Source organism: Mizuhopecten yessoensis, unplaced genomic scaffold, assembly GCF_002113885.1.
Source record: "Mizuhopecten yessoensis strain PY_sf001 unplaced genomic scaffold, ASM211388v2 scaffold6361, whole genome shotgun sequence".
Lineage (NCBI taxonomy): Eukaryota > Metazoa > Mollusca > Bivalvia > Pectinida > Pectinidae > Mizuhopecten > Mizuhopecten yessoensis.
The window spans coordinates 380,961-405,913 of record NW_018406511.1 but is presented as its reverse complement, the minus strand read 5'-3'; the positions used below and the strand labels follow the sequence as shown (position 1 = coordinate 405,913).

Genomic DNA, 24,953 nt, shown 5'->3' with positions numbered 1-24,953 from the left:
ATATTATAGAACACCTTTTAGAAGATTCAATGTATGTGTTATCCTAAATTGTATTCCTCTTTACCTTATTTTAAAACTTAAAACGAGGTTTTGGATGAAGGATTGAAATATCTTAAAGGAAATGCATTCACAAAATATTTAAACTTTTCAATGTCTTCTGGACGACTTGTCAATGCTGGAGTAGGGTGAACGAACGTTATACATATGTACCTGATTCTAGTACCCTGTACCCTGTACCCCGTACCCTGAACCCTGTACCCTGTACCCCGTACCGTGTACCCTGTACCCTGTACCCCGTACCCTATACCATGTACCCCGTACCCTGTATCCTGTACCCTGTACCCTGCACCCCGTACCCTTTACGCTGTACCCCGTACCCTGTACCCTTCACCCCGTACCCTGTACCCTGTACCCTGTACCCCGTACCATGTACCCTGTACCCCGTACCCTGTGTATTTAGTTGATAAGTCAGGGTTCAGTTCGGTCGATTCCAATTTCTCTGAAATTATCTTCACATGTGAGACTCTGACGCTAATTGAATGGCTTATTTGTAGCACAGTCATGACTTTCAAAGTAAAACACAACATATTCAATCAGATCATTAAACAACATTTTAATCAAGGTAGGAAAACTATATACAAGTTGAATTTGTACAAACAACTATTTACATATGAAAATAAATTGTGCTACTAGGTTTAACAACTAACATTATACATCGTAGACACCTACTACAATGTATCGAACATCTGTAGTACGCATGCGCAGAGCCAATCCATCTCTATAACATAACATTTATAATCAGAATAACCACCTCAGGCTACCTATATCTACTGGAGCTGAAACAGATCATTCCCGAAATTTGAAAACACTAAAACACACAACAGTAAGTTATTTTAAATCGGGTATGTACTGAAGGCCTTCTCAAAATAAAGCAAATACCGACTCCTTTTGTGACTAGAAATGATTTCATCTCAAATATAGCTAGTTTGTGAAGTACTATGAAATCTGTACTAATCTTTAATTTGCTTATTGGTATATCTATATATTTGAATGAAATCTACCTCCGCTATATCAACATAAGCCGAATAGATTATAATCGTCGTATGGTAAAGAAAAGAGTTTTTTTTCTTTTCGAAAATCGATATGACCATTGTGCACCTAAACACTTTTAATATGAATGTGATGAGACATATATTTCAAACGGCATAGAAATCCTCATTGAAAAGTGATGCATTTTTTCAATAAATTTAGATGATTTTAAAAATACAGTAGATAAGGAAAAAAGGTTTAGTTCGCTCCTGTGATAATCTGCGATCTGACATTCTTTTAAAACTTCTGTAATTTGCATCCTTTTATGAAGACAATCAGAATCAAATTGCTTTCTACAGCAAAAAAGCGCGACTTATTTGCAAAAGTTTCTGGTAAAATGACACTAAGAAATTCCATGCAATATCCTATGCTCTTCCAATGCTTTAATTTTGCATAATATCAAAGGTTTGCTGTGCGCTAAACCAGTTTTCGTCGTGAAAGTTGATGTAGTTCTTAGTGCGACGCTGTACAGAATCGTATTAAGATATTTAAAACACGTCCTTTAGGACAAGTATAGTAACGCCTGTCTGCACCACCAGTACACCGTAGGCACCTCGAATATCCACAGAAATTCACATAAAAGGGTGAACAGGTGATCCAAGTTTATAATACTTTGTTTTGATAGCAAGTAGGCATTAAACAGCAGGTTGACAGATGGTAGGCCGTTATGCATTGATTCCTGTATTGTTATAGCTTCAGTGTAGACAGGTGTCACTATGCAACTGTCAGAGCACCAATCAATATCCGCGGTACATAAAAAAAAAAAAAATCTCAAAACAAACACCGTACAAATCTGCCTTCCCTAAACAACAAGGATTGGTAATATAAGTTCTATGTTTGACTGTGGGGACCTGTCCGTATATCATCTGCTGCCAACAGCCAATCAGAAGTTAACATTTGATATATTTCTAAATGAAGTAAACCACCACAAACATGTACAAACGAGACAAAACATTCCGTAAAACCATATCATATCGCACCGCTGAATAAAAGGCCAGCACATATAAATTAAACCGAGGGGAATAACTCGAAATAGGACACACGATTACATAACAGGAAAATCGTGATAAAAGGGGGAGATAATAAGCTACTAATTAAGTGGGTATATAACACAATTACCTGTCATACTCTTTGCTTGGAATGTTGTATTGACCAACGAAATATACATTGATTGGGTAAATAAAATACAAACAGGGAAAATAATTGCGTGAATGAGTATTTATAGAGGTAAAGGTATCACACTGAGTTATATAGACCCTTATCATATATATATTGTTTCAGTAGTTCAGCATATTAAGTATCTGCCATTGCTTCCATCCTATCGTTCATCAGAGTAACATGTGACGTCAACATCTACTAAAAGTTATATTCCATTCATATTATATGTATATTGTCAGCATTTTCTTTTTTAAATAGCGACACACTTCTTGTAAATGTCCTCCCTCAAATTTCAACAACACACTGAAATCTTGTCCGACACTCTGTTGGTCAGAATAAACATGTCAGTATTCAGTAGACCTGCAGTTGCATCAGTATGGTTGTTAGAATATTTGTCGGAATACTCAGGCGTCCGATTAGACAGGTTTCAATGAGCAATGTATTTTAACAGCCTTAACGAGACGTCACCGCGATTCCTTCGTGTCCTATTGTGTCACCTACCAACCTGTGTGAAAGTACAGACGTATACTTTCGATTATTTAATTGCCATAGATCATCAATTCTTTGCAAACAATCTACCACTCTGCCAGTCAACGTGATATGTTGTCACAATTATCACGTGACCGGGATTTCATATTATAATTCTAATGTCTGTTGGTGTAAATGTAGTCGAGACTGTGTGTTTTAAACGGAACATAAAGTGGGCTGTTAGTTAGAACACTACGAAAATGATTTGTAAATTGTAATGGCGACATAAATGTATATTTTATTTATAATCGCTGCTCGACCTTCAAGTCACCTTTAAAATAACCTCTACAACCTGTGTCGTATCGTAGATGAGTAAAAGTAATATTTGACTTAAATTTCCTGATTTTATTATAAATCCTCATTACAGTTCGCCTTCCTTGCTGTATCCCCCACCCCACCCCCGGGATCTACGGGATCCCGTTTTATGTTTTAAAACAAGACTGTTGCTTCTCAAATATTTAGATATATTATTTCCTCGTCCTTATTTGTCAAAATTGGAATAGACCTTTGTTCTCCTGTCGACTACGTCTAAATAAAGATAAAATAGTTTTTATCTATACTTGTTTCGGAATTGAGGTATGAAACAAGGAAACAGTAGATGTTCGGTACTGAAGGCCTGAACTCCTATTACGGCTAGTCGTTCTCCAGACCTTGTCAGCACATGTTGTCACGAACATGTCGTAAACTTATATATATATTAATTTCTCATGTCCATATTTAAATGAAGATACACATTTTCAAATAAATATATGTCACCCCTTTAATCCTTTCCCTCGTTGTTTTCTCCGGAATTAAAATGTCAACTTCCCGTTGTCAACTAATCAGATATGTGATTACCAGTCAGATCTGATCCGAAGGAGACACAATGTAAAAAAAGAAATCCGAGTGTTTACAAACACTGAAGAAGAATAAGGGAAATCGTGGCACCATTAATAAATATATATATATAATATGGAAGAAAGCTCTCCTCTACTCGGGATCCGGGACTAGGTGATGAAGCAACCGCGTGAATTCTGAAATAGATAAACAAACAAAACTTGTTCAAATGTCTAAAATCACAACACATATGTTCGAAAACGTAATGTTGATTATAATTTACACGATGAAAACATAAATGGAATATTTTAACCCTGCGTTTACGTATTTCAAATCGAAGATATCAAATGACCACACATTTGTTCGAAAACGAAATGTTGATTATAATTTACACAATGAAAACATAAATGGAATATTTTAACCCTGCGTTTACGTATTTCAAATCGAAGATATCAAATGAGCACACATTTGTTCGAAAACGAAATGTTGATTATAATTTACACGATGAAAACATAAATGGAATATTTTAACCCTGCGTTTACGTATTACAAATCGAAGATATCAAATGGCCAAACAAAAGCTGTAATGTGACTATGCAGAAACTAGAACCGGGAACGGTCCGTTTGTACACTTTTGAAGCAGATCTGTGGGGATTTTAATGTGCATGAAATCACATGAAACTGCAACATTACCATTGAAATCAATCATCCCGTCGCCATTTAAATCAGCTTCTTTAAACATTTCTTTGATATCTTCTTCTGATAGATTTTCCCCGAGTCTTCGCATAGTGTATCGAAGTTCATGTTTATCTATATAACCGTTTCCATCCATATCAAACACTTTAAACGCCTCCAACTGTTTCTCGTTGCTAATGGGAGAAACGGAAGATGATGCTGCAGCGCCATCTACTTCCGTGTTTTGATGCCATCGTCGCATTAACACAACAAATTCGTCAAATTCCACAAAACCATTCTCTGTAAAACAAATAGCATATGTATCAGTTGTCTATATGAGTAGATAGATGTGCAAGACTTACAAGGACCCAGTCGTTTTGTCTGGATAATTAATGTATAATACTTTCTGTATATCTAACGACCATCTAGGTCACCTTGTATATCGATAAAGCCATGGCTAAACAAGTAAACTCCTTCTTTCTATACGAACGGTAACCCGTTCAGGATCTGCCGTCCAAGTGCCGACCGTCCCAGTCATTGTTTCAACCGTAATCCAAGCATTTTACAAATATAATCCAGGCACTGTTACAACTATAATCCAGGCACTGTTGCAACCATAATCCAGGCATTGTTACAACCGTAATCCAGGCATTGTTACAACCGTAATCCAGGCACTGTTACAACTATAATCCCGGCATTGTTACAACTGAAATCCAGGCACTGTTACAACTATAATCCAGGCATTGTTACAACCGAAATCCATGCACTGTTACAACTGTAATCCAGGCACTGTTACACCTATAATCGATGCACTGTTATAACTGAAATCCAGGCACTGTTACACCTATAATCCATGCACTGTTACAACCGTAATACAGGTTCTGTTACAACCGTAATCCAGGTACTGTTATACTGACCCCTATGACCTTGAATATAGGTCAAGGTCATTCATTTGAATAAACTTGGCAACCCTTCATCCCAGCATGATATTGGCCAAATATCATCAGCCTGGGCCTCTTGGATATTCAGAAGAAGTTGTTTAAAGTTAAAAGTTGACTCTGGACGGGCGACAGACGGACGACAGACGGACGGAGGCCGGACGCCGTACCACGGCATAAGCTCACTTGGCCCTTCGGGCCAGATGAGCTAAAAACAATCAGCGGGGTTATAACGGGATTCGGAGTCTGGATTTCAAATTGATGTTATATTGCTCTAACCACTTGATTTACCGTGTCAACTTAACTGTCCTGGCCCAACTATGCTACACGTATATCCAAACGGAAGCTAGGGAGAGGTAACTGTTGATAGGGAAGGTCATAGGAGTGTATTGATAAACGGAAGTAGGAAGTACATCCCTAGTTGAAAATCAAATGTAGGGAGACAGTATCACAATTTCCGCATATTCTAATGTTTAATATTAAACTGATGAATATTGTATGTTTATTATTGACAGAAGAGTGTTTTCTCTCAATATTGAAGTATTTTAAAGCAATGCAGGCATTAATTCAGTTTTTTTTTATCAATGAGCCACATGTATCCATTTTTCTGTACTTCAGGAAACCGGCCACCTATTTCACTACTGTGAATTTTTTCAAGAAAGATAACTCTTACCTGCAATTACAATGTGCATATGGTTTTATCATAAAATGTCAATTTTTAATCGTTTATAGATAATTTATTTGACATAATTTCAGCATTTATTAAATTGATATACATTAATGCAATACTAAGCTATAGCAGTTACATTTTTATTGACATTATTTTGCAAAAAAAATGTGTCTTTCATTTTTTTTTCAAAAGTCACTCCTTTTTACATAAATTTCCATTTAAATTCCTTAAAATTGTGACAACCTTTATTTTTTTTTAGGGCAGAACATTTTCTTTACTTCAAAGCAATATAACTACAAAATTTGAAGAAATTCTACTGAGAAATGGCGACACAATCCTATTACCTTAAAAGGAACAACCTGGCCACTGTCAGTAGAATTTCCAATCATTCGAGTTACCTCCCATATACCACAAACCATTACGATACTCTCATCTAAGGCTTGAAGTCAGTGTGTCGAATTCTTTTATTCCGAAATAACAAGCCCACCTCTATACGAACGTGCAGCATAAAGCTCGCAGACGATATCAGTACTGTTAAAATCTAAAAAAACCGTATCCCTAAGCAAGTGGTAACCTGTGTTTCTAGACACATTAAATATGACCTTTGACAATAGGTATCACAGATCGGTCCTCAATATACGCAGTGTCCGTATGGTGCAGTATATACTTTGTTTGACTTTCGGCATATGCAACAAAACGTTTTAAATAGGTGATTCCAGTGATTTTGTTACCGTTTGTATCGGCGTTCTTTATCATGTCGTCTATATCCTCCTGCGTGTAGTTATGACGTAACATCCGCATCACACACCCAAGTTCCTCACTCGATATTTTCCCATCATTGTTCTTGTCGAAGAGATTGAATGCTTGTTTTAATTCTGAAATAAGACAAAATAGTTTTTTTGAACGTGCGTGCAAAGAATATATGTAATACATGCCGTGCTATTGACTGTCCGATTTGAGCTTAGATTTTCTCCTGTCCTGTGGGGATTTTAATCAGTGCAGGTAGACAAGACACGTTTGAAGGATAGCAAAACCTCCGCTGGAAGATGTAAAAGTTATAACGTCATTTAAGGATTGAATTCTGTTTTGTTGAGGTTTATGGGGTATACACCTCAATTGGTCTTGAGACAGATTTTATGAACTGCGAAGCAGTTCATTTTGAATTTGTCTCAGGACCCATTGAGGTTTATACCCTAAACTTCATAGCCAAGGTTAGCTCATTTGAGTATTGGCACGGTTAATACAAATGTAATATTACCACTTTACTCATTATTTAATGTGATACCAGAACTCCTATTACCGCTGAAAGTCAGTAATGTAAAGGGTTTTACGCTCCGTCCCGTTAATTTCAGCAATAGATTAGACTAATTAGAACGTCCCACCTTTTGACCCCTAGCATCGTCGATGATGCAGTGTAATTCACTTTCGGTATACTGTATCTACTACCAAATTGTTTTTTTTTATTGTTGATCGTTAAGCACATGAATGCATAGTTTGAAAGTTAACAACAAAGACAAATTCTTTCGTTGATGTCAGTCCCTGTTTATTTAATTCTTTATCATCAACAAGTAATGAGAGCATGCGTTAAGGTATTAGTATGAAGTAGGTACCCTGAGACTCCCTATAGCCGTAGTTTACTGTAGTTATCGTTCCAGACAGTTTATAGGTTTAGGGACGTTTCGATCATTTGGATCCTTTGTATTCCGTCTTTGCGTATTGCAGAGTTATCTTATCTTGTGAGCAGGTATTGATTGTTACGTCATTTGTTTGTGAGAGTAACGTCATCAATTTATGAGAAAACGACGTAATTTTCTCACACAAACCAATGACGTATGTTCAATCAATACCTACTCACAAGAGAAGATAATACGCAAAGACGGAATACGGTAAGAAATATCTAATCGTGTACGTGTAAATTTGACCACTTATCTAGCTATGGACATCTACACCAGACAGATACCTCGCGAGTTAACCACTGCAGAATCCCAATGCATGTTAACGTAAGAGAATCGATGGTTTCTTCTGTATACCTCCCGATTAACGGGCTTTGATCTGCTGCTACATCTTTCTTTTTACCCACTTACATACAAAATGCATCAGCAGCCCCAACTGGGGTGTAAGATACGGTAGAACATATGTTGCTATAGTTTATATTATCGGGTGATTTGTTTAATTACTTTAAATGGACTTTAATGGTAAACATCACTGTTAAAAAATATCATAAAACGTGTCATTTTCAGAAAATATGTCACACAACTTACAGTTTGTATAAGTTACACAAATTAAAAGTGTCTGCAAACATATCTAATAATTACGTAAAACAATCTTATTCTAATTAAACGTCCCGGTTTTAAATGCATAAATTAAGTCTCTTAAGCAAGTACATGTAGCACTGCGCAGGAGTTTGTACGAGAAAAAAAACAACATGGCGAAGCTATGCGAAACGAGCTGGGTTCTTTCGTGACGGGGATGGCAAAGAAGCTAAACAGGAAGATGTACGACCTTAAAAGAGGCAAGACTAGAGGGTTGCACAAAATGCAGCAGGCAGATCTAGGAACAGACAGTAAAGTTTGATTCCGACTTTCCATAGCCGACAGGTAAGTAGGTCACATAACCAAACACGAATAGTGATTATAATAGTGTTACGATTACCCAACGTTACCCAGTTGTTGAGTGCTTTACAACACTATGTAATGATATATGGTACTGCTAATTCTCAGAGTGGATATACCGTACAACTGTAAAACTGTTACATAATTAAATTCTGTGACGGGGTTAGACAGAATTGTCACGTGACTCAAGGTAAACGAGAAAGGCGCTGTATACAAACAACAGCCGAGAAACACAAAGTTTCAATCCCGTAAAATGTGTCCATATAAAACAAATTTGGCCGTAAGGCAGCGCAAAATCAGGCGCGGATTTAGGGGAGGGCACACCCGGCCCCGGCCCCGGGCTGACAATATTATGTATAATCGACTAAACATATCCATTCAATTATTTTGGTATTATATATATTGTTGAAACTGTTTAACTATCTTGTATGTACAACATAATATCTCATTGTGGTACTTATAGCTTACCCTCGTGTACGTACAAGAAAGTATCTTCACACAGCATACTATTGTGTACGAAGTAAGAAGTTGTACGTAGCAGAATGAGATGATATGCTGTACTAACAAGTATGATAATTTTAAATTAAATTTGAAGGTGACGCGTATGTGCCTCCTAAGTTGTACCAAGCTTACATTAGTTAATCAGCTTGGACATTTCAGATATATCATTGTCTACACTAGAGAATTAGTCAACAATTATAAAACGCGAGACTATATCAGTAGCGGGGCCAGGTGAGGGCGTAATGGGCGTACGCCCCCCCCCCCCCCCCCACCACACCCCCTTTTTTTTTAATTTTTTTTTTTATCGTAATCTGCTAATATGTATTGAATATGGCAATTTATCATACTCATTAATTAAAGACATACTCTGATAAAAAAAAATGTCAAACCATGACACTTCAACTATAAAATATACATGCTCCAAGTCAGGAACCGTTACATTAGTGCATTTCACAATTATTTTATGTTTTTTAGCAAAAAAAAAGGTCCAAAACTTTTTGCCTTGGGTGTCGCACTGATTTGAACTTACCGTTTGTTTAGTAACTTAGTGATGCCATGAGTAACTCATTAATTAAACAGCAACGATGTTATGGTGTTATTTGTTCTTTTGAACGACAAACGTACAATGTCTGAAGACTAGATTTATATTTTGACGGTGGACCTCTCGTATCCCCCTTGCGGGCGGGACGCCAAATTAGGTAATAATGAAGTCTTTGGGCCATACTTAAAATATGTTTTTTCTTCTTCATTAATTAAACATAAAAACAGTCCTCAGAACACGGAAAATCGCTTCTGAGACGTTCTAGAAAACACATTCTTTGGTCTGTACCCTCCCCCTCCTCGTGCTACGCGCTCGGGCTGCTGCCTTTCGCAGCACACCGTTGACTATTGAGAAAAAATTATCGGCCCCCCCTTTTAGCAAATCCTGGATCCGCCCCTGAAAATTCTTTATTTTTGGCCGATTTAAACATTTATAGCACTGATTTCCTGTTTTATGGGTATTAAATATATACGGCAATAGTCCCTTTAAATCACATAAAGCTGTCATTGCATTATGAAAACTATCAACGAGCTATCACTTACTTTCCTACACCGAGGCATCTCCGTCAAAACACGAAGCTGATCAACGCCATGTTTGTTTGTTTCTTTTCTGCTTGATAACACTAGGTTCCTGGATAGTCTGACAGCTTTGAGTCACTCATCTTAATGCATTTATTAGCAAGGACATGTTTGTAATGTGTAGGAAAATAAAGCTACTGTAGAACAGGTCTTGTTTAAATCGACAATGACTAAAGCAAATCACAGATTGGGCAAAACAAAAATAGTCCTTAGTTATTACACAATGCTGGAATATCAGATATGATGCTGACTGAGTTATCAGGAAAGAAAAACTGATTACAAAAAAATCCGATAACATTACACTCGTGAAGAACATTTTATCAAAGTATGACATTCTGGTTGACGTCATAGGTAGAAACGGAGAAAGCAGCAGACATAAACGCAACTATTTTCAGCCTATTAATTTATCTCCAGAGAGGGATGAAATTCCATAATTGAAATGAGTTTCTAAAACACGAGTATGTGAGACATAAACACATTGTCGTAAGTCGACTGCCACAACCAGCCACTCCTTACACGTGGGCGTACCTTTGTCAGGCCTTCTTTACACGTGGGCGTACCTTTGTCAGGCCCTCCTTACAAAGGATTATGGTACTACTTGTAGGAAGTATGTTTATTCTAAACAAATCGAAATGAAAAGTATTTGGCGCTTGAACATATGATTATTGAGTAAATAGCTAGGCCATATATCCATCAAGATTATAGCTCTTTAAGTCTAATTCGAACGAACGCTTTTACTACTTTTCAAGCGTTTACGGGATCCATTATCATGACGAAAAAACATACATCCTTAAAAACCTATATAACACGCTTAGTAATTCCGACTTGGTTAGACACACCGTGTTCTGAACAAAGCTTGGCTTCCCTCCTACCAGTCAAACATGTATAGGAGTGGAATGTTTTGTAAAGAATGCAGTGCTGGCAGTGTGTCAGAGAGTGGATTTGGTACAATTACCAACACGTGGTCCTAGAGTTAAATCGCATACTAGCCGATACGTGTGTTACCAACACGTGGTCCTAGAGTTAATACGCATACTAGCCGACACGTGTGTTACCAACATGTGGTCCTACAGTCAATACGCATACTAGCCGATAGGTGGGTTACCAACACGTGGTCCTAGAGGCAATACGCATACTAGCCGACACGTGTGTTACCAACATGTGGTCCTACAGTCAATACGCATACTAGCCGATACGTGTGTTACCAACACGTGGTCCTAGAGTCAATCCGCATACTAGCCGACACGTGTGTTACCAACATGTGGTCCTACAGTCAATACGCATACTAGCCGATAGGTGGGTTACCAACACGTGGTCCTAGAGGCAATACGTATACTAGCCGACACGTGTGTTACCAACACGACGTCCTAGAGTCAATACGCATACTAGCCGACACGTGTGTTACCAACACGTGGTCCTAGAGGCAATACGTATACAAGCAGACAAGTGGGTTACCAACACGTAGTCCTAGATTCAATACGCATACTAGCCGGCAAATGTGTTACCAACACGTGGTCCTAGAGGCAATACTTATACTAGCCGTCAAGTGTGTTATCAACACGTGGTCCTAGAGGCAATACGTATACTAGCAGACACGTGTGTTACCAACACGTGGTCCTAGAGTCAATCCGCATACTAGCCGACAAGTGTGTTCCCAACACGTGGTCCTAGAGGCAATACGTATACTAGCTGACACGTGTGTTACCAACACGACGTCCTAGAGTCAAAACGCATACTAGCCGACACGTGTGTTACCAACACGTGGTCCTAGAGGCAATACTTATACTAGCCGTCAAGTGTGTTATCAACACGTGGTCCTAGAGGCAATACGTATACTAACCGACAAGTGTGTTACCAACACGTGGTCCTAGAGGCAATACTTATACTAGCCGTCAAGTGTGTTATCAACACGTGGTCCTAGAGGCAATACGTATACTAACCGACAAGTGTGTTACCAACACGTGGTCCTAGAGTAAATACGCACACTAGCCGACAAGTGTGTTACCAACACGTGGTCCTAGAGGCAATACGTATACTAGCCGACTACCAACACGACGTCCTAGAGTCAATACGCATACTAGCTGACACGTGTGTTACCAACACGTGGTCCTAGAGTAAATACGCATCCTAGCCGATACGTGTGTTACCAACACGTGGTCCTAGAGTCAATCCGCATACTAGCCGACAAGTGTGTTACCAACACGAGGTCCTAGAGCCAATACGTATACAAGCCGACAAGTGTGTTACCAACACGTAGTCCTAGATTCAATACGCATACTAGCCGGCAAATGTGTTACCAACACGTGGTCCTAGAGGCAATACGCATACTAGCCGACAAGTGTGTTACCAACACGTGGTCCTAGAGGCAATACGTAAACAAGCCGACAAGTGTGTTACCAACACGTAGTCCTAGAGTTAATACGCATACTAGCCGACAAGCGTGTTACCAACACGTGGTCCTAGAGTCAATACGTATACAAGCCGACAAGTGTGTTACCAACACGTAGTCCTAGAGTTAATACGCATACTAGCCGACAAGTGTGTTACCAACACGTGGTCCTAGAGTCAATACGCATACTAGCCGACAAGTGTGTTACATGTACCAACTCGTGGTCCTAGAGTTAATACGCATACTAGCCGATAAGTGTGTTACCAACGCGTGGTGAAAGTTAGCTAGTCCAACAACCAATCAAAGTGAAAAGAGAATAAAATAGACGACAGCCTTCACAAACCAGAATAAAACCCGACCCCAGTGTTGTCACGGAACGACAATACAGAAGGGGATATCCAAACAAAAGGAGGGACAACATGAACATAGGAGAAATACAAACAAAAGGAGGGACAACACGATCATAGGAGAAATACAAACAAAGGAGGGACAACATGAACATAGGAGAAATACAAACAAAATGAGGGACAACATAAACTGAGGCAACATCCAAACAAAAGAAGGGACAACATGAACATAGGAGAAATACAAACAAAAAGAGGGACAACATAAACTGAGGCTACATCCAAACAAAGGGAGGGACAACATGAACATAGGAGAAATACAAACAAAGGGAGGGACAACATGAACATAGGAGAATTACAAACAAAATGAGGGACAATATATACTAAAGCGATAAAATCAAGCACGATTTATTGGGTGCAGGTATTCATGTTACCGTAATTTCCAGCAAATATCTCGCAGGCTTTAATATCTGTATACAATGCTTTTTTATTATATAGCTTGAAAATGCTGGCTATGCGATATTATTTTACCAAGAAATATATTGGGAAAACTATAGCACACACTTTATACAATATTATTTTCAAGTTCATGTCAAATTTAGACGTTCCACAAAATCCATTTACTTAAACAAATCTAATGCACTATTACTAGTAGTTTTGATATCCATCTTTATCCCAGTCATTTAGGTCAGATTGCTCAGAATCATTATAAATCAAACCCATGTTCACTTGGTCAAGTATATTAAAAGTTCATTTGAGGATTAGTCTTGTAATTGTCAACTCTATTGGGTAATAAATCGTGTTGTGCTTAACTTTTTTTAATTAACTGCTAAGGAGTTTAAGTTGTCTCAAGACAATTATCATCCCATGGAATCGGAAAAACTTATGATTAAATCATTATATAAGAACTGTTTGTCGTAACAATGCGGCCAGCGTGATAACATTGGCTACCATCATACAGCTGTAAGTCTGCGCATGCGTGTGTGTGGGCGGCGTAGAACTTCTACTGACGGTCGTGGGAGGCCAATCGATGGAGCCACTAACTGTATAGCATCTACTTCAAGATGCAGTGCAAAACATAATAACAATAATATGCCTTTCTGCACAGCGGCAAAAAAAAATCTATTGGAGAATATGACAGCAATAAAATCCTTACACTGCGCCTTTTGAAGTCTGACTGAGAAGTTTTGCAATTGAAGTAACTGTATAATAATGCGTTACTTCTGTGACTTCCAATGAGCCAGTTTTAGATACAAGCGTTGCATGTCTCGGTATTAAGTGACGCTATTGTACCGGAATGATTTGTATCTGGTGACAGGTATGGACATCAATTGTGGGCAGACGATACAGAACTTGCTTTGAGCAATCATCCTTTATTCATATTCATACTATGATGTTTCGCATCATTAGAAAAAATATTACCTGTGTTTAGAATAATTCGAGTAACATCGGTTTGATAAGCATGGCCTATCAAGAAACGGCAATTCCTAGGAGACAATAATATTTGGGCTCAAATGAGGGTTCGTAGGGCGAACTTGAATATTTATTTGAAATTCATATTTCCGCCTAATAAACACGAAATAGGGGATATAAATTGCACTTAAAAGGTAAACATAATGTCAGTATTTAAGATAAACGTTGCTGGTTACTCGACATCACTGAGCTGATATCGTGTCAAAGTTTGGTGACTTTCCTAGTTCTGAATCATCCGTTTTGTACTGACTTCATAGCAACACACTGACGTCAAAGTTATAAAATGAGGTCACAATGACAATTTCACAACTGTTATATATGTTCGAGAGGAAAACGACTAAAATATATCTGACCAACTTACGTAAATAGTTATAACTTATGTTTCGCTATGACAAGTTACGAGTTTCCACTCGATCCTTAAGATGCATGTTTAAAGACACAAATTAAACATTCGAATTCAGATATATAATTCGGAAATATCAAACTCGCCCATTACTTTTCACAATAGTATATAATAGCGACGATAACTTTGCTCATAATGAGGCATTGAGGCATTCACACTGAAACTCGGATACATTCGGAACCTACCTTGGCTTTCTTTGTCTGTGAAGCCGTTTGGAAGCTTATTACGACTATAGCACTCCTTCACGTCAATATGGTCCGCACTGTGACAACCATCCATTCCGTTCGATTCCTTCACACGTTTTTTCTTAGACTTTGGACTGAGCCGGATTAGCTTTTTACACTTGGTCGACTGAAAAATACAAAAAATAAACACATTAAGGAATTCTGTTACACTTTTGATCCCCCTATGGAATATAAATGCCCCTGTGCATGTTTTGAATTTCCTTTTTAGAATCTTACAAGATAAGGTCAATCACAGAAATCGTTTTCTCACTCTTCAGACAGAGATCTTTCACGTCATAATCCGTGCTAGATTTTTCTTTCAGATACGGTCTGTTTGGTACCTTTACGTGACGTTTCGCGGATGGTTTACCCATCAATGCATTTATCCGCGCAATAATAGCTCAAAATTTACATCCTTGATTAGAAATATTCTGTTTTTTCGTTACACATATTGTTTTGATGTAGTAAGATTCCCGATGATGTAGACAAAATAACATCTTCACTGTGAAAGGCTTTATCTTCTTTGTACGGACGGACTACATTTTTACGCGGAAGCATTCAAATGTAGCTTAAGTAGTGAAAAGGCCATATTTATTTCAGGCCCCACACAGGATACTTGTAGTCTTTAGCGAAATTGAATATTGTTTTCGAACGAAATGGTGCAAGAAATAAAATATATTACCTGTAACTGAGCGAGATTAATAGAATAGAGATAGGGGGCTCTCAACCACTTCGCCACCGCGACCCAGTGGTGGAGGGCTAATGGTAGCAGAATGTCAGACGCCTTAACCACTTGGCCACCGCAGCCAAGTGGTGGGGGGCTAATGGTAGCAGAATGTCAGACGCCTTAACCACTTGGCCACCGCAGCCAAGTGGTGGGGGGCGAATGGTAGCAGAATGTCAGACGCCTTAACCACTGGGCCACCGCAGCCAAGTGGTGGGGGGCGAATGGTAGCAGAATGTCAGACGCCTTAACCATTTGTCCACCGCGGCCCAGTGGTGGAGGACTAATGGTAACAGAATGTCAGACGACTTAACCACTTGGCCATCGCGGCCCAGTGGTAGAGGACTAATGGTAACAGAATGTCAGACTCCTTAACCACTTGGCCATCGCGGCCCAGTGGTAGAGGACTAATGGTAACAGAATGTCAGACGACTTAACCACTTGGCCATCGCGGCCCAGTGGTGGAGGGCTAATGGTAGCAGAATGCCAGACGCCTTAACCGCTTGGCCACCGCAGCCCAGTGGTGGAGGGCTAATGGTAGCAGAATGCCAGACGCCTTAACCACTTGACCACCGCTACCCAGTGGTGGAGGGCTCATGGTAGCAGAATGTCAGACGCATTAACCACTTGTCCACCGCTGTCTCTAGACGTTGATGCATTATTGACGTAACTGCATTGTATTGCTATACGTGACGTAAACCATTTTTAATGAATAGAAGCCTCCCCTACCTTGAGGGTGTGATAGAGAAAGCATCTACCCTCGGGATGATAATGTATTACCCACGTTTGTCAAGGTTGGGGATGCTTGTTTTTCCGCCAACTAGCAAGTGATTGCATTTCTAGCAAACCCAGAGTTCTCCCCCAAAATCTGAAGCTGTTGACATGACGTCCACGCATTGATGACGTGACGTCATACTATTGTTAAACACTCGCCATTCTGCATGAGCCTATCTCCCGCTAGGGGGTAACAAGCTGATCATATCCGGCTTAAAAGGGAGACACGCATATGATAGGTTGGAGAAAAGGATATCTCACACCGGAAAAAGTAAGGATACAACTGTCTAAGGTTAGAGAGTTATCTCAGCCTGGGACTAAGATAACTTACCACTGACGTAGTCTAGTTTCTCTTTGTCCATATTGATTGATAAAGCCGCTGTATATATCCCTCAAAACCTTTCACAATGCCGAATTTTAGCTTAACAAACGACGGCAGTATACTGAAATTATACTCTATGAACATGAAAGAAAACAAACCGTACATTATGGAGGGTAACACTATGTTGTCAGCAGAATCGTGTGGTCACTATGGAGTGTCAGATAGTTGTCGGCTAGCCCAAGGATACAAAACTGTCTGCATTTCACACACAAATGTATTTCTTTATATGTACCTGGTGTAAAATCTATCTGCAGCTCCATGCCAGCTATACTATCGGAAAACTTCGGCATAAACTGGAAAGGTACCAAATAATGACATTCCACGTCAGCTTAGCACTGAACTAGAAGTCCGCATTCTGTTCACGTGCTAAACTTACTGATATATTAAAACGTTGACACTAATCCTTATACGGTGCACCGTCCCTTGTCGACAAACATCCTATGTTTTGAATCAGACATTCAGCGAAAAACGTTTATGTGATTGTGATGGGCAGTATATTTATAACTTTTTGAGGTGTTTCATATTTCCTAGTCCGCCCACGTATCTCTCGGAGAACTATAGTATTTAGCTGCCAATTAGTCGGATTGTTTTTGGAGTGATGCTGACTAAGATGACTTTAAGAAAAATATCTTTTACTCAATGTAAGAAAAAGCAACAACAATTTCCTCCTTTGTGTTGTCGACGAAAACCTTCTTTTTTAATTGGGCATATGAACCTCTTATATCTTTTATATTTTGTCACAGTTTAGAATAGTTAGGACTCTCTTACGTCCTGCTGTCGAATAGAGGTGTTTTTCCAACAAAAAATATATGGTAGTGTGAATTTTCAAACAGATCTTTTGGATTTTGACAATATTTAGGAATAGACGATTAATCGTTATACTAAGGGGTCAGATAAGACAAGTTTCATGGCAAGTGGTTTTCGATTCAGTCTCAAAATTGATTCGTTTGATGACATCATTGGTGAGCGGATTGACAGTTGAGATAAAAGAGTGTTACCTATTCGAGCAAAAGACGATATGAGTTCGCTTAAAAATTAAGGGGAAATTATATAGATTTAAGTCTGATACAGTATCTTGTTCTAATTTTAAGCTCTAACGACGAACTTTATCGAACACAACTTTGACGACAAAAGTGGTACACATATTTATAGATATATATTATAAAAGAAGAAAAAATGATCCTTACGGACGAAGAAATAATGTAAAAAGAAAAGTTCTCAACAACGAGTCTTAAGTACTATTATCTCTTCTAGGAGATTCTTCAGAGGATTTATATGAACCTTACGGACTATATTTTAACAGCAGATATATATATATATATATATATATATATCAATGAAATATATATATATATCAATGAAATACAAAACACATCTAAAGTCCTTGTGATGGTGCGATATACATGTACAAGAAATGACAAAAGAGTTTCCAAGTACTTCTCTAGTACTTTCCCATCTTTAGAGGTCCATCAGGGGAAATATCAATATATATAAAGTCGAACAAAAAATATGTATAATACATTTTCGATTTCAATTCCAGGCATTCAATGTTGTGGTGAAACCAGATATTTAGTCCTATACTAAAATCAAAAACATGTATTTAGTCCTGTGCTAAAATCGAGATATTTAGTCCTGGGGTAAAATCCAGATATTTAGTCCTGTGGTAAAATCCAGGTATTTAGTCCTGTGGTGATACAGATATTTAGTCCTGTTGTGAAACCAGATTTTTAGCCCTATGCTAAAATCGAGATATTTAGTCCTGCGGTGAAATCGAGATATTAGGCCTGTGGTGAAATCGAGATATTAGGCCTGTGCTAAAATCCAGATATTTAGTCCTGTAGTGATACGGATATTTAGTCCTGTGGTGAAATCCGGATATTTAGTCCTGCGGTGAAACCAGATATTTAGTCCTGTGGTGAAACCAGATATTTAGTCCTTTGGTGAAACCAGATATTTAGTCAAATAGTGAAATCAAGATATTAAGTCCTGTGCTAAGATCCAGATATTTAGTCCTGTGGTGATACGGATATTTAGTCCTTTGGTGAAATCCAGATATTTAGTCCTGTGGTGAAACCAGATATTTAGTCATATAGTGAAATAAAGATATTAAGTCCTGTGCTAAGATCCAGATATTTAGTCCTGTGGTGATACGGATATTTAGTCCTTTGATGAAATCCAGATATTTAGTCCTGTGGTGAAATCCAGATATTAAGTCATATTGTGAAATCCGGATATTTAGTCCTGTGGTGAAACCAGATATTAAGTCCTGTGCTAAAATCCAGATAATTAATCCTGTGGTGAAATCCAGATATTTAGTCCTGTGGTGGAACCAGGTATTTAGTCCTGCGGTGAAATCCAGATATTTAGTCCTGTGGTGAAATCCAGATATTTAGTTCTGTGGTGAAATCCAGGTATTTAGTCCTGTGGTGGAACCAGATATTCAGTCCTGCGGTGAAATCCAGGTATTAGGCCTGTGGTGGAACCAGGTATTTAGTCCTGTGATGAAATCCAGATATTTAGTCCTGTGGTGAAATCGAGATATTTAGTACTGTGGTGAAATCGAGGTATTTAGTCCTGTGGTGATACAGATATTTAGTCCTGTTGTGAAACCAGATTTTTAGCCCTATGCTAAAATCGAGATATTTAGTCCTGTGGTGAAATCGAGATATTAGGCCTGTGGTGAAATCGAGATATTAGGCCTGTGCTAAAATCCAGATATTTAGTCCTGTGGTGATACGGATATTTAGTCCTTTGGTGAAATCCAGATATTTAGTCCTGTGGTGAAACCAGATATTTAGTCCTGTGGTGAAACCAGATATTTAGTCCTTTGGTGAAACCAGATATTTAGTCATATAGTGAAATCAAGATATTAAGTCCTGTACTAAGATCCAGATATTTAGTCCTGTGGTGATACGGATATTTAGTCCTGCGGTGAAATCCAGATATTTAGTTCTGTGGTGAAATCCAGATATTAAGTCATATTGTGAAATCCGGATATTTAGTCCTGTGGTGAAACCAGATATTAAGTCCTGTGCTAAAATCCAGATAATTAATCCTGTGGTGGAACCAGGTATTTAGTCACGTGGTGGAACCAGGTATTCAGTCCTGTGGTGAAATCCAGATATTTAGTCCTGTGGTGAAATCGAGATATTTAGTTCTGTGGTGAAATCCAGATATTTAGTTCTGTGGTGAAATCCAGATATTTAGTCCTGTGCTAAAATCCAAATATTTAATCCTGTAGTTAAATCCAGATATTTAGTCATGTGGTGAAACCAGATATTTAGTCCTTTGGTGAAATCCAGATATTTAGTCCTGTTGTGAAACCAGATATTTAGTCCTGCGGTGAAATCCAGATATTTAGTCCTGTGCTAAAATCCAGATAATTAATCCTGTGGTGAAATCCAGATATTAAGTCCTTTGGTGAAAACGAGATATTTAGTCCTGTGGTGAAATCGAGATATTTAGTCCTGTGGTGAAAACCAGATATTTAGTCCTGTGGTGAAACCAGATATTTAGTCCTGTGGTGAAATCCAGATATTTAGTCCTGTGCTAAAATCCAGATATTAAGTCCTGCGGTGAAATCCAGATATTTAGTCTTGTGATGATATCGAGATAATTAGTCCTGTGGTGAAACCAGATATTTAGTCCTGCGGTGAAATTGAGATATTTAGCCCTGTGGTGAAAACCAGATATTTAGTCCCGTGGTGAAACCAGATATTTAGTCCTGCGGTGAAATCCAGATACTTAGTCTTGTGGTGAAACCAGATATTTAGTCCTGCGGTGAAATCCAGATATTTAGTCCTTTGGTGAAACCAGATATTTAGTCCTGTGGTGAAACCAGATATTCGGTAATTAGCTAAATTGCAATGTTACAAGTTCTGTGGTAATCCAGGTCCGATCAATTCAGATATATGTCTGAATTAGTATGGAAGATTCTTAAAAAAACTCTCGCTAAACAAAGAACTGGGTGGTAGAGAGATGAGTAGCCTCGAACTATGAGCCATATGGTAAAACTATAATAGCAATATCATTAACAGTAAAATTTAAAAAAAAAAAAAAAATGGTAAAATGTCTAATTTGAATTCTTTGTCAGAATTTACATGTACAATTCTAAATAGCTTTAATTCTATGGTCTACATCCTGAAGACGTTGAGTTTCCACAGACGAGTACTCCGTCTTTGCGTATCGCAGAGTTATCTTCTCTTGGGAGCAGGTATTGATTGTTACGTCACTGGTCTGTGTGAGAAAATTACGTCGTTTTCTCAAACATTGATGACGTTTTTCTCACAAACAAATGACGTAAACAATCAATACCTGCTCCCAAGAGAAGATAACTCTGCAATACGCAAAGACGGGATAGTCTATAGATAAATATCTTCTAATGTATCGCCAATGAATTATAAACTCTGTATAAACAAATCAGCAGTAATGATATAGTATACAACATAGATAATGTGATGGTTAGACTGCTTTTACTGCTCCGTTCTACACACCGTCGACTACAAAGGACAACAAGTGGCAGAATGTCACCGCAGTCTGAACTCTTCAGCTTCCGGAAATGGGTAAATATCATTCATCCGCGTCTAAAGATTCTGAATTAGCAATTAAGATATTACCTGGTTATTTATTATCCTGCGCTCGCAACTTGCAGAGGACGAAAATGCATTTCGTATCAGCTTCTGACGTCACTGCCTTTGCAATCGTGACAAGAAATACTATTAAAGGGTGAATTGATTTTTTTCCTATTTTAAGACCAATTCGTTCGTGTTAGTGCAGGCTGGGAATGGTCTATTTATTTGCACTAATTGTGATTGCCAATTACTTCGTTGTGGTATCTCGTACTGCATTCCCTGTCAATCAATAAGTTAGATATTGTCTCCTTTGTTTAAGATAGGTATCGCGTTAGAAAATCTGTACTAACGAATAATTCTAAGTCAGGTTCTAATTCAGTAGTGATGTGAATATAGTACCTCTGAGTCTGGAGAAGAATATTTTTGAAATATTGGTTTATTTTCCCTTTGGCCCCAGAGGTTGGGGTAAGAATCCGAATTTTACAATTTTGTAGCCTCAACTACCAAGGATGATTCTGATCAAGTTTGAAAAAATCCATCCACTAGTTCTTGAGAAGAAGTTGAAAATGTAAAAAGTTAACGCACGACGGACGACGCACGACGCACGACGACGGACGGAAAGCGATTAGAATAGGTCACTTGAGCAAAGCTCAGGTCACCTAAAGAGTTATGACGCATATAACTAGTCGCTGTGATCGCTAACGGTTAGATACACGTCTACAGCTGTTATCTACAGTCAGCTCAATGCCAATGCGTGAAGGGATCCGGTAACACTTTTCTATAACGCCGAACCCCGGCCGCCTTGGTGAAAGGCAAGTGCGCTATCCACTGCGCCACCCGACCACCCAAACAAATCAAAATGTCAACAATATCTTTATTATATAGAGCCGAAAAGTCGGATACAAAATCGTCATACATTTTGAATAACCGTAACAGATCGACGTAAGGCACATGGCGACCTGAAGGGGGCAAATATCGATGAGAAAGTTAGCTATATGTAATGTGAATGGAAAGCGTAAAACAGACGCATTGCAGTGCCTAGTTCTAATAATACCCTCTGTCAGCTGGTGTCTCATTGATCGGGGCTAACACTGCACTCGTTTACTTTATATCGCTGTGACGTCATTTCATTCATAAATAAGCGATACGAACTAGGAGCTCCTCGGCTGTGACGAAATCCTTTGAACAGACAATAACCGATGTTTTCATTTGCCCTCTCAATGCATTGCCATGGAAGGATGCAGAGCAAATTTATGTAAATATATGGTTTTGACGATAAAAGTATGTGCTGGATTTTTATACTACCATGAAGAAACATGAAATCATATAAAGAAAACGATTTTATGCGGTATATTTTGTAATGCTTGTTTCTGTGTTGTAATAGTCCTTTAGGGAGGAGTTTCGAGTCTGTACTGATCTTATATTAACTATACGGTATGTGGTACTCGTTAGGAGAGTTCTGTTTACCGACGTGTTCGGTAGTGTGTTATATTAACTATACGGTATGTGGTACACGGTAGGAGAGTTCTGTTTACCGACGTGTTCGGTAGTGTGTTATATTAATTATACGGTATGTGGTACACGGTAGGAGAGTTCTGTTTACCGACGTGTTCGGTAGTGTGTTATATTAATTATACGGTATGTGGTACACGGTAGGAGAGTTCTGTTTACCGACGTGTTCGGTAGTGTGTTATATTAATTATACGGTATGTGGTACACGGTAGGAGAGTTCTGTTTACCGACGTGTTCGGTAGTGTGTTATATTAATTATACGGTATGTGGTACACGGTAGGAGAGTTCTGTTTACCGACGTGTTCGGTAGTGTGTTATATTAATTATACGGTATGTGGTACACGGTAGGAGAGTTCTGTTTACCGACGTGTTCGGTAGTGTGTTATATTAATTATACGGTATGTGGTACACGGTAGGAGAGTTCTGTTTACCGACGTGTTCGGTAGTGTGTTATATTAATTATACGGTATGTGGTACACGGTAGGAGAGTTCTGTTTACCGACGTGTTCGGTAGTGTGTTATATTAATTATACGGTATGTGGTACACGGTAGGAGAGTTCTGTTTACCGACGTGTTCGGTAGTGTGTTATATTAATTATACGGTATGTGGTACACGGTAGGAGAGTTCTGTTTACCGACGTGTTCGGTAGTGTGTTATATTAATTATACGGTATGTGGTACACGGTAGGAGAGTTCTGTTTACCGACGTGTTCGGTAATGTGTTGTATTAATTATACGGTATGTGGTACACGGTAGGAGAATTCTGTTTACCGACGTGTTCGGTAGTGTGTTGTGAAGACAAACGGCATTTCATCAAACAAAGAAGTTAGTTTATCAAAACATATGTAAAATCATGTATGTACTTAGTACTACGTAAGAACATTCGTTGTACCTGTCATAGGGGTTTAGCAGCGAATTTGGTTCTACCGGGACAACGAAGGTTTCCACGTTAAACCAAATATCTCATTTGCTTCTATAGTTTTGAAAATATTATTTGATCATGGTAAATACAAGGTTTTGAGCGACACCTTTATCTTCTGACATCGAGGTTGGTACCTCGCAGAGCCCTGTAGATATACAGTAAGTGGCATGGGCGTGTCTTATTAATCTCTATACCGTGGAATGCGCTGAATGGGGTTCTGACAAAACACTGCAATTGGGATTTAAAAAAAAAAGATTAAATTGTGTCATTAATCTTGTCGAATAGGTTTAAGGATTGGTAGAGAGTACGAGAAAAGAAAATCCAGAGAAAGCGATATGTAGAATTAGATGTACAAGTAGGCGTAGGCCAGGCACGTTTGCTCTACAATGGATGGCTAACATGTACGTTATGTAAATACCACCCTTTTAATTGTTCAATTATGTGCACATTGCTTGCTTAAATGTATAAAAGTGATTGCAAGCCTTTGTTTTTTGTTTTCACAATTATAACCATTACTATTATCCATATGTTGTAAAGCGCTTTAGAGTAATTTTACAAATTATATGGGGCGCTATATAAATGTTGTATATTATTATTATTACGTTATGTACTGAGGAGAGCTACAATTCTATAAAACACTTGCAGACCTTTGGTATTAGTAAACAGAACAGAAAAAAGAGAAGGAGGAAAATAGATCAGCAGGAGAAGGAGAGAGGGAGGAAAAAGACCAGCAGGACAAATATGGCGGGAGGAAAAGGACCAGCAGGACAAACAACAGGAGGAAAAGGGACCAGCAGGACAAACAGAGCAGGAGGAAAGGGACCAACAGGACAAACAGCAGGAGGAAAAGGGACCAGCAGGAGAAAAAGGGGCCAGCAGGACCAACAGAGCAGGAGGAAAGGGACCAGCAGGACAAACAGAGCAGGAGGAAAGGGACCAGCAGGAGAAAAAGGGACCAGCAGGACCAACAGAGCAGGAGGAAAGGGACCAGCAGGACAAACAGAGCAGGAGGAAAAGGACCAGAAGGACAAACAGAGCAGGAGGAAAAGGGACCGCAGGAGAAAAAGGGACCAGCAGGACCAACAGAGCAGGAGGAAAGGGACCAGCAGGACCAACAGAGCAGGAGGAAA

General features: G+C 38.7%; 1 protein-coding gene across 5 annotated transcripts in view; it reads right to left on the bottom strand.

Moving 5' to 3' along the window:
• Positions 1-593: 593 nt before the first annotated feature.
• Positions 594-24,953, bottom strand: part of LOC110452004 (neo-calmodulin-like) — a 125,195-nt gene continuing 100,835 nt past the window's right edge. For all 5 annotated transcript variants that reach the window (XM_021500251.1, XM_021500250.1, XM_021500248.1 and 2 more), the window contains exons 2-5: positions 14,900-15,065; positions 6,605-6,748; positions 4,284-4,565; positions 594-3,788 (exon numbers count right to left, since the gene is read on the bottom strand). In XM_021500251.1, coding sequence (XP_021355926.1) covers positions 3,745-3,788; positions 4,284-4,565; positions 6,605-6,748; positions 14,900-15,065 — 636 coding nt within the window. In that variant the 3' untranslated portion in view covers positions 594-3,744. The remainder of the gene's footprint in view (positions 3,789-4,283; positions 4,566-6,604; positions 6,749-14,899; positions 15,066-24,953) is intronic.